Source organism: Phyllostomus hastatus, unplaced genomic scaffold, assembly GCF_019186645.2.
Source record: "Phyllostomus hastatus isolate PE091 unplaced genomic scaffold, TTU_PhHast_1.1 phas_scaffold_200, whole genome shotgun sequence".
Classification (NCBI taxonomy): Eukaryota; Metazoa; Chordata; class Mammalia; order Chiroptera; family Phyllostomidae; genus Phyllostomus; species Phyllostomus hastatus.
Genome location: NW_025334016.1, coordinates 11,793,191 through 11,804,156, shown reverse-complemented (window position 1 = coordinate 11,804,156; position 10,966 = coordinate 11,793,191). Strand labels below are relative to the sequence as shown.

At 44.9% G+C, this 10,966-nt stretch overlaps 1 protein-coding gene across 2 annotated transcripts in view; it reads left to right on the top strand.

Annotated features, from left to right (window-relative positions):
* Positions 1 to 317: 317 nt before the first annotated feature.
* The window catches only part of SYN1 (synapsin I), a 48,180-nt gene continuing 37,531 nt past the window's right edge, over positions 318 to 10,966 (top strand). For both annotated transcript variants that reach the window (XM_045860397.1, XM_045860396.1), the window contains exons 1-3: positions 318 to 803; positions 9,101 to 9,158; positions 9,261 to 9,352. In XM_045860397.1, the coding sequence (XP_045716353.1) occupies positions 427 to 803; positions 9,101 to 9,158; positions 9,261 to 9,352 (527 nt within the window). In that variant the 5' untranslated portion in view covers positions 318 to 426. The remainder of the gene's footprint in view (positions 804 to 9,100; positions 9,159 to 9,260; positions 9,353 to 10,966) is intronic.

Sequence of the window (10,966 nt, the reverse complement as noted above, 5' to 3'; positions counted from 1 at the left end):
CCCCAATCGGAGGGGGGAAGGGAACAGGATGCGGCGTGGCGCTTGCGCACGGCCCCCTTCAGCACCACGGACAGCGCCTTCGCCCCCGCCTGCTGGAGCGCGCCACCGCCGCCCCGCCGCCCCAGCACTGAAGGCGCGCTGACGTCACTCACCATTCCTCCCCAAACTCCCCTTCCCCGTAGCCTTGGTCGCGTCCTCGCAGCCGCTGGCCCAGCCGGACTGCACCACGCGGGGCCCCAGATAGGGGGGCACGGGCGCGACCATCCGCGCTGCGGCGGTGGCGACTCAGCGCTGCCTCAGTCTGCAGCGGGCAGCGGAAGAGTCGCGTCGTGCCTGAGAGCGCAGCTGTGCTCCTGGGCCCGCGCAATCTGCCCCCGCGACTCCTCACCGGACTGCTGCTAGGACCCCCTGCCCCGCTCCGCAGCCATGAACTACCTGCGGCGCCGCCTGTCGGACAGCAACTTCATGGCCAATCTGCCAAATGGGTACATGACAGACCTGCAGCGCCCGCAGCCGCCCCCGCCGCCACCTGCTGCCCCCAGCCCTGGGGCCACACCCGGTCCCGCGACCGCCACTAACGAAAGGGTCTCCTCGGCTGCCCCCGTGGCCTCTCCGGCTGCCCCTAGCCCTGGGTCTTCAGGGGGCGGTGGCTTCTTCTCATCGCTGTCCAACGCGGTCAAGCAGACCACTGCGGCCGCAGCCGCCACCTTCAGCGAGCAGGTGGGCGGCGGCTCTGGGGGCGGAGGCCGTGGGGGCGCCGCCGCCAGGGTGTTGCTGGTCATCGACGAGCCCCACACTGACTGGTAAGCCACTGCCGCGGACGTCTTCCCGCGGGCCTGGGTCCCCAGATGGTTCTGTGATGAGCAATTATTGAGCACCACTTGTGTGTCCCGCACCTGACGCCCTCACTCAAACCCTTTTCCTTTAAATTACTCTGGGCGCTCTCTGTGTGCCCCGTCCTTACCCCCACCTCCCCACCACCAAGTCCTTGATCCATACAGGAAGTAATTATCCTGTGCCTGCCAGGTACCTCCTTCCCAAAAGCCTGGGCTTCCATATATCCTGTGAACATTTGAGAGCCTAATGTGTCCTGTCCACCTGCCCAACCCTCTCACCAAAGGCCTTGTCCTCTAATGGATCTCGTGAGCATTTATCAAGTATGTGCAGTGTGCCTCAGTGGGAGCCTGTCCCCAATGCCTTTGGCTTCCATGAATTTTGTGAACATTCACTGAGAGCTTGACATGTATTTTGTATCCCTCAACCCTTCCCCTAAGGCCTTCACTCTAATAGATCTTGTGAGTGTGTATCCAGAGTGAGCTATGTGCCCCACCCCAGTCCTCTCCTCAAAGACCATTTAAACTATTCAGTGAACGTTGATTGAGTGCCTGCTGTGTATCCCACCCCAGCTTCTCACCGAAGGTGTTGCCATTAATGGATCCTGTGAGCCTTCATTGAATGCCCTCTGTGTGTCCAACCCCAGGCCCCTTCTCCAAGGACCTATTTCTCAAAAAACCTAGAAAGCATTTATTAAATGCTTGTTATATGCCACATCCCTAAACCCCTTTCTCAAACATACCATTTTCCTCAAATGAGTTCCAAGAACATTTTTGAACCTTCTCTGTGTGACTCATCTTCAGACTCTCTCCCCCAAATCCTTTTCCTACAATGGATCTAGAAGGCATTTATTGAGTGCCTCTTTTATCCCCCATTTTCAGGCTACTCTTTCAAAGATCTTTTCTTTGGTAGACCCACCTAGCTCTTATCCACTGCCTGCTGTGTGAGCTTTCTCTAAAGACTCTTTCCTCCAGTGTATTCAGGAAGCATTTATTGAGGGTCTACTGTTTACCCCATCCTCAAACCCTTTCCCCAATGCCTTTCCTTCAGTGACTTCAGTCTGCATGTATTGAGCACCTTCTGCATGATCCAAACTTCAACCCTTTCCCTAAAGGCCTTTGCCTCCAGTTAATACAGTAATCAGATACCCAGCACTGTGTGCACCATTTCGATCCCTCTTTCCAAAGACCTTATCTTTTTAATCACTCCTTGGAGCATTTGTGGAGCATCTGCTGTGTGCCTGATTTGGTGCCTTTTCCACAAAAGTCTTTCCTCTCCTTGGCTGGAGGATGAAGCTTGCATAGATCAAGTTTCTGCATCTTCAATCCCCTTACCCCAAAGATTTTCCTCCAATTGATTATATGCCCATCCCTAGCCCCCCCCCCCCAAAATATCTTTTCTTTGAATGGATTCAGTGTGCATTTATTTCCTGTCAGGCAGCCAATTCTAATTATCTTCCCCCAAAAAACTTTTCCTCCAATGGCTCCTGCAAACATATATGGAGTAACTTCTGTATGCTATATGTTCACACCTCCTCCCCAAAGTCCTTTTTCTTTTACTGGTTCTAGTGAGCATTCCTCCATTACCCCTAGGAGAACCTGCATGAATCATAAAACCTCTCTCCAGGGTCCTTCCTTTGATAAGTCTAGAGCCTAATTTATAAGGGTCTACTTTTCTTCTACTCCTTTCAGTGTCTCTAGGATTCCCTCTCCCACTCTTAAGTCTATACCCCAAAGGGTCTTCCTTCTATTTAAGCCACTAAACGTGTATTGAGCACCTACTATGTAAAAGTCATTCTAAGTCTGGAGGTTCTGGCACTGTCTCAAGTGCTCCCTCCCGAGGGGTCTACTTTAGTCTAAATATATTGAGTACCATTTCTTTACTGGTTAGACAACCATTCCCTACCTCAGCAGCCTTTATATTCAGAACCATTTATTCATTCTACAGATATTAATTATATACTTTCCATGTGTCAGAGTGTGGGAGGCATTTATTAAGCACTACTATATACTAGGGCAACCCCTCCTTCAGTTCTTCTTCCTTCTAATCCTAACCACAAGCTGGATTCTCTATAGCTTTTTCTCCACTAACACCATGGTTCTTTAATGAACACTTATTATATACTACTAATAACCCCTTATTCATTATTCTTCTCCTCCCCCTCTTGTAGCCCCACTACCCCTTCAACAATCTTCATCCTGTCTTCCACACTACACAATCCTGAAAGCTCTTAATGTGCACCTACTGTATTCTGGCCAGGTTCCCTCCCCCACTTAGCAGCCATCTTCCCAACTGCCACGTTCCCCAAAGAACCCAAAGAGCATTTATTAATCTCTCACTGTATTCTGTTCAAACAACCATATTCCCATTCCTGCAGCAGGCTCTTCTAGTCTTTTCTGCAACAATCCATAAAGCATTTGTTGAACACATGCTACAATTCCTTCACCAACACCCACTCACACAGATGCCATCTTCCTGGCTAAATTTGCTCCATTGACGTCAACAAACCTTCAAGAGGCCCCTTCTGAATACTGGTAACCACCTTCTTTTAGATTTTCCTTCTCCACGCTGACTCTCCAGACAGATGCTATGCTCCTTTTTTCTTCATTCCGGCAAGCTACCTTAATTACCTACTGAATATTGACAAGATTCTTCCCCTTTCCATAATCATAACTCCAGTGTTTTCCATTTTTCTTCTAATTTGTCCAGCAAGCATTTATTGAGAACCTGCTGAATTCAGTGAAATATTCTTCTCTTCCCCTTCTGCATGCCAGAAACGACCCCCCTTTATCCCAGCAGCTGCTCCAGTCTTCTTCCAGTCAATCTAGCAAATATTTATTTAGTACCTACTACAGGTGAAGTAGGATGGATAAAGGGAGAGAGCCTTGTACACCAGGCTTAATGTGGGGAACACAGACCTTTACATCACCAACTTGCAGACATTCAGAACTACACAAGTTTTAGTGACCTCAGCCTGGAATAAAGGAGGAGTTGTGCAAACTCTAATGGATTGTACATCTAAGTACAATCTGACACCTTTCCCACCAAACCTTACCACTCTCATTCCTTTTTGAGTCTTGAGTCCTCCATGATTTAAAGTTGCAAACTCTGAGTTGAGATTCATCTTTCCTTTTTGGAGATAATTTAGTCAAGTATTTTCCAAACTGTGGACTACCTATTGCCAGCATTTCACTTGCTTCATGAAGTAGAATAAATGAAAATAGAAAATAACAGGGTATATTGCACATCATAAGTAGAATTATTATTTAGCAAAAGTGTTACTCCAATAAGAAATATAATTAATAATATGTGACATATATTATATATGACATATACTATAATAATACATTTACTATATAATGGGTTAATTGTATATAATATATATTTGTGTGGTTTTCTTCATGAAATGGAACAAAATAGAATAGGAAATTTCAGACTCTACTGCACATAGTAAAGATAATTATTTACTGAAACTTTCATTCTAATTATATATGTACATTTAAACACATTCTACTATACATTATAGATACATCTACACATAATATGTAATATACCATATACTGTATGTTATATATTATATAAGACAACCTATATTATATTTGCTTTATGACATATTATGTGCGTCTTATATAACAAATATTATATGTATAGGGTGGGTTATTATGTAAATATGTATTAAGTGGGTTATATAAACTATATTTTTTATTGTGGCTTCTTTTCTGGGACTTCCCTGGAAGCAGACCTTGAGACTCTGAGATTTGCATGCAGATTTCTTGGGGAGAGCTCTGGGGAACAACTCCTGTTGCAGGGGAAGTGGGGGGAAGCAAGAATTGGCAGAAGGAAAGGTTGAGCTATGATGCAGCCACAACAGAGGCCTCAGCCAATCCTCTGGGGAGCTGGGAGGACCCTCCAGAGTTATCCCAATGGAGTTGGAGGAGCCATGTTTCTGAATTCCTGCATCAGTCAGTCATTGACTCCAGGCTTCCTCCTGGGAGGAGAAACAATCTTGGGGAAGGCAAATTTGTGGTACAGAGGGCAATTCTCAGGGTGGAACAGCATTGTGAAGCTTCAGCAGTAGCTGTTCCCAGAAGTTGGGGGATAGATGTGAAGGCATATGCCCACCTCTTGTACTGCTCAGATTCACTTACTCCTTAGAGTAAGTTCATCCCATCTGGGAACACCTCTTCCAGGACTGTAATTGGCCTTGTTTTCTGGTGGTAACTTGAAAGAGCATGGTTAGTGGGATGAACTACAGCCTCCACTGACACAGTTAATAAATGTGGCATAAATAAATGATATGCATTGTCTTCTATGCATTCTAGATTCTCCTTACCCTCAGCTAGCATCTCTCTTGGTTTCAGTAGCTTACCTGGTTCATGATCCATTCCCTCATCCTTGAGAGATCCCTGAGCCCTTGGTCCCCATGCTGTCCTCAGGCTGTGGCTGGTGTTCTTGTCCACTTGCCATCAAAGTTGAGCAAGGAGTACCAACAGATACCCAAGTACATCACTTGGGTGCCTCCCTGCCCCCACTATGTAACAGCAGCCCTGCCTCCTCTTGATGATCAGGGCCATGTACCCCTGCCCAGACAGTGACTCTTCTTCATGTCCATTGGCATGTGAAACCTGAAGTGTCCAGGTAGCACTCAAAGCTTAGAATGTAATGGGATTCTTGCTGTGTCCCCTGGTAGCAGTGTTCCCCCTTGGAGAACCAGGACCTCTAACCTTGCAGAGCTCTGAGGAAACAGGAAGCACACATTCCAAAAGTGGATCACTGGGATTGATGGTAAGCTGGGCCACTCCTACTTTCACCTCTGGGTCCCCAGACCCATGTATTTTACATATTACAAATGAAGCACAAACGATGGTCATTGATTTAGGGTGTATACCGGGTTTTGAGGATGGTGCTTCGTTCTTGCATGGTATTACCTCTAAGCTGGGGTCTTAGCTGTGGTTGCAAGAAGTTTCATGACTCTTTCAGGCCAGCAGCTTCTGGGTGGTGAGCTATATAAGGTCATCTGTTGATTCCATGGTCATGGGCCCACTTTTGTACCTCCTTTCCTGTTTGATACAAGGTTATGTGGGATCCCATACTGGTGGAACACACACTGTGTAAGCCCTTGGTCAGTGATACTGGCTAAGGTCCTGCAGTCAAGAAAGGCAAACTCATACATAAAACATTCCAGTCAAAATTAATCATTACTCTTTCCAGGGTGGGGGAGGCCACAAAGTAGCTGTTTTTTTTTTTTAATTTTTAAAAGATTTTATTAGTTTGTGTTTAGAGAGGGGAAGGGAGGGAGAGAGGAAGAGAAACATCAATGTGTGGTTGCCTCTTGCACATCCCCTACTGGGTATCTGGCCTGCAAACCAGACATGTGCCCTGACTGGGAATCGAAACTGTGACTGTTTGGTTCACAGCCCGGGCTCAATCCACTGAGCTACACCAGCCAGGGCGCTGGTTGTTGTTTTTTTTTTGAGAAATGGTCCACGTCAGAGACTCACTATTGGTCTCTGTTGCCAGCAGGTTGAACATTCTGCAGTGATTCTGTAAGCTTCTACATATAGCTTCTATCTCTGTTACTCTTGCCACTTCATAGATGTGCCTATCTGCCAGCACTGGGGTGACTAAATCAAAAGCCTGGCTGGCATCATCTGGCTGACTCATTCTGTCTACCTGGTTGCCTAGTGCCACTTTCATGGTGGATGATGTCTGGTGGGTGTTAACATAGAATAGAAAGATCTTTGGTCTTCATTGTATTTCACCTCCACTCCTATATGTCCACCCACACTTTTGTGTCCCAGACCTCCTTGTTCTAATTTTCCAATATGTTTCTTTCAAAGCTTCTGACAAATCAGCCAAGCCATTCAGTGAATATATATTCTAATTATGGGCCACTTCTCTTTCCTCACAAAGTAGATGGCCAAGTGTACAGCTCAAAGCTTTGCCCATTGGAAGCTCTGCCACTGCTTTCAAGACCTCTCTGAATGGGGCTACAGGTTAGCCACTGTCCATTTTTGGGTTCCACTCATACACCAAGGCAATCCGTTTATGAAGCAAGCTTAGGCTTTTTCTCCCTTTATCCACTGGTTGTAAGGAGCCCCTTTAAGTGAGCTGAGGGAAACACTAGCACAATAGTGTTGATGACAGACATGGGCATCTGGGTTACCTGCTCAGGAAGCTTGGTTGTTCCTATTTGGGGTCAGTCCTGGCTGCTGGACCTGTCTGACTTTATTAATTGGCATGCCTAGCAGAACGTAGCTTGTAATGGACATTTCTTGATGTGAAGTTACTTGGTACCCCATGGTCAAGCATTCTGTCTCTATTTGGGGCCCAGTACTACACCAAGATTTGTTTCTCAAAAGGTATGTAATTCTCTGATGCAGATGGCATGGCCTTGCTCTAGAACCTCAGGGGCCTCCTACTCAAGCTTCTCTTAAGCTCTATACTGCATCTTTTCCCACTATTGACACATCCAGTATCACAGGAGCTGCTAGATCATATGGCCTGAGTGGCAGGACTGCTTGCATCACGGCCGAGACCTGTTGCAGAACACTTTGAGTCAACACAGCATGTCAGGGGCTATCTGTGCTCCGCCCCTGACAAATGATGGTTCCTCATTGCCTGGTAGCTGCTGGGTGACTCAGCTCCAGAATTGTATTAGAGTTTTCTTTGTGGCTTGACTTCTCTGGCCCACTGTTTTAGGTTAGGTTCTCTGGAAACAAGTTTGGAAGCAGAAATTTGCATGCATGAGGCTTATTGCGGAGTGCCTTTGGGATCAACACCTGTAAGGAGGGCAGGGTTGGACAGAGGGAGAAACTGGTCCAGTGGTTGCATCAGAGGCCTTAGCTAACCCTAGGGGGAGCTCTGGGTTTGGGATGATTCTTCAAAGTCAGCCTATATTGAGGCAAAGAAGCTGGCCTTTGTACTCATTCAGACCAGGTATAAGTCATGGGCTGCCTGAGTATTTGTAACCTTGGCTAAGGCAGTTCCCTGTGACATAAGACAATTTCCAGTGGGACACAGCCATGAGCTGTCAGCAGCTAACATTCAGGGTGCACTGGCCTTGAAGAGAAGATCTGACCAGAGTACCCACTACACTTATGATCAAAAAAGTTTGAAAAATAGTGATATAATTTGCAGTTACCATTTTATAAATAAAAAATACACAGGTCTTTAAAAGATTTTCTTCCAACACTAGTAAGGGTTCAGTGTCAGTAATGGAGTGAGTGTGTGTGTGTGTGTGTGTGTGTGGAGAGGGAGAGAGAGAGAGAGAGAGAGAGAGAGAGAGAGAGAGAGAGGGAGAGAGAAGTAAATAACTGTGTTTGAGGTGTTCGGGGTATATTAGTCAACTCACAAGAGCCCATTTGTGCTATGTGTATGTGTCATAGACCCTGATTGTGTGCATGTAGGTGACCTGAAGAGTGGCTTGTCCCCTCACCCCCTTCTATGAGAAAAATTTATTGGGAATAAGCTTCTGTCTGTGGAGAAGGTTATCAGGTAGGAAATCCTGGGTCTGGGGGATGAGGCCACTGTAAACCTAGCCCAGCATTGGGTGGACTTAGGGATAGTAACATGGCAGTTTATGATGTGCCTACTGCTGCTCCTACCCCTCTTCCCTCTTATCATTTCTACTCGTCCACAGATGCATTCTTTCCCACCCCCATCATTGCAGTCTCCAGCTTCTGTAGAACCACCACCAGCCTGCACCCCTCAATCTGTCTCTCCTTTTCTGATACCTATCCTACCCATGGCTGTTCTGTCCCTCACAGCACATAACCATATGTAATGAATGTGCTCCTCTTTGGGAAAAGGCCAGAGAGCTGGGATATGCCTCAGGCCGTACAAGCAGATAGAGGCACTGAGACATACCCAGGCACACTTCATATATTTGTATCTAAGGTTCTTTGCCATTTAAAAACTTGCATGTAATTTCAAAGTATCTTACAGTTTACAAAGCACTCCTCATTTTCTGAAGCTTTCCAAAAATATTTACAGTAGCAGTGTGACAAGCAGACCATACTCTAGAAAATACCTGCTCTCTGGGGTTTAAGGACTTATTTTAAACTTTGCAATATTCTTTGACATTTATACACCTCCATGAGGATTACTTTATTGTTTCTTTAATGTTCACAAAGCACTTTTTAAGTTTTCAAAGCATTTCAACAATCATAAATCACTTTATGGGCAAAGGCGTGAAAGGAGTGGCTTGGGCTTTGTCTTCCTGAGATTTGAGCATTAATGGATATACTCTGCTTTTCCTTTACAGGGCAAAATACTTCAAAGGAAAGAAGATCCATGGGGAAATTGATATTAAAGTAGAACAGGTTAGTTGGAGCAGGTGGACCTGGGGATCAACTGTCCAGATAGCAGACTAAATGGTCATTTTTGTGTGATATGAGTGAATTGCTGACTTTTTTCCTTTGCAGGCTGAATTCTCGGATCTCAACCTCGTGGCTCATGCCAATGGTGGATTCTCTGTGGACATGGAAGTTCTTCGGAATGGGGTGAAGGTTGTGCGGTGAGTATTAAAAGGGCAACTTGGTGTTATAGGAGAGGCATAAGGACTCCCTTAGATCTGAAGGAGAATCTCCACCTCTGCACCTGTCCTTCTGTGAGCAAGAACTTAGGCCCATAACAATTGCCAAGCTATGGAAGCAACCTAAGTGTCCACTGATGGAGAAATGGATAAAGAAGATGTGATACATATGTATGTACCTACAAATGTACACACACGTGTATGTCTATATATATGTCTATATATGTATATCCACATATACATAAACACACATATGTGTGTATATATGTGTGTATGTGTGTGTGTGTGTGTGTGTATATATATATAGAGAGAGAGAGTCTGTCCAGAAGCTTCCAGCCATGTAATATGAAAAATAGAGACACTTATTGAAGAAGATACAAGGTACAAGAAACATTGTACATAGGACAATGACACCTCAGTCCACTTCAAAGTAGGCACCTTGGGACCTCACACAGTTCTCACAGTCACCATCAGCTGCACCATTATATCTTCCTGAATCTCACTGACAATCTGAAATCTCTTCCCTTTGAAAGGTGATTTTAGTTTTGGGAAAAGCCAGAAGTCACAGGGTGCCAAATCTGGGCTGTAGCGGGACTGAGTCACCTGGGTGATTTGATGTTTCACAAAAAAGCTCTGCATGAGATGTGATGCACAAGCAGGAACATTATCATGATGAAGCTGCCAATCACCAGTTGCTCATATCTTCGGCCTTCTGAAACATCCAACTAGTTTCTGTGGAGGAATGTTCAGGCTTAATGCAAAATTTGATGCAGATTTGTTGCTCTACTCACTCAATCATTTTTAATGTGATGGCCACACAGTAGAAATGCTCACTGAACAGCATCTAGCACCCCTATGGACTAGTACAGTGTAGCCGTCACTGTTCAGACATGCGCATGCCAGTCCACTCTCTTGGCCACCAGGTTACACTGATGTCACACAAACCGTTCTTGTTATACTAATAGTAGTTGGACTTTTTCCAGACAGACCTCATATACACATACACATACACACACAATGGAATATCATTCAGTCATGGGAGAGAAGGAAATCCTACCATTTGTGACACCATGGATGAGCCTTGAGGATATTATCCTAAGTGAGATAAATCAGACAGAAAAAGACAAGTACTGTATGACATCACTTATATGTAGAATTTTAAAAAGCCAAACTCATAAAAAACAGAGAGTTAAAATGGTCATTACCAGTGGTTTGAGGCTGGAAGAATATGAGAGATGTTATTTAAGGGTATGAGCTTGCAACTGGTAGATAAATGTGTCCTAGAGATTTAATGTACAGTATAGTGGATATTGACAACAATGTTGTATCATAATCATCAAACATGCTAAGAGACTAGATATCAATTATTCTGCCACAAAAATGAAATAATTATATGACATAATGGACATGCTAACTATTGCTACAATGACAATCATATTACAATATATAAATGTATCAAATCGATGTGTCAATCATATATCTTAAATTTACACAATGTTATATGTCAAATATATTTTTATTTTTAATAACTTAGGCACAGAATGTGGAACATACTTCTCTTCTGAAGAAGAGTCAGGATCCCAGCAGACCACAAAC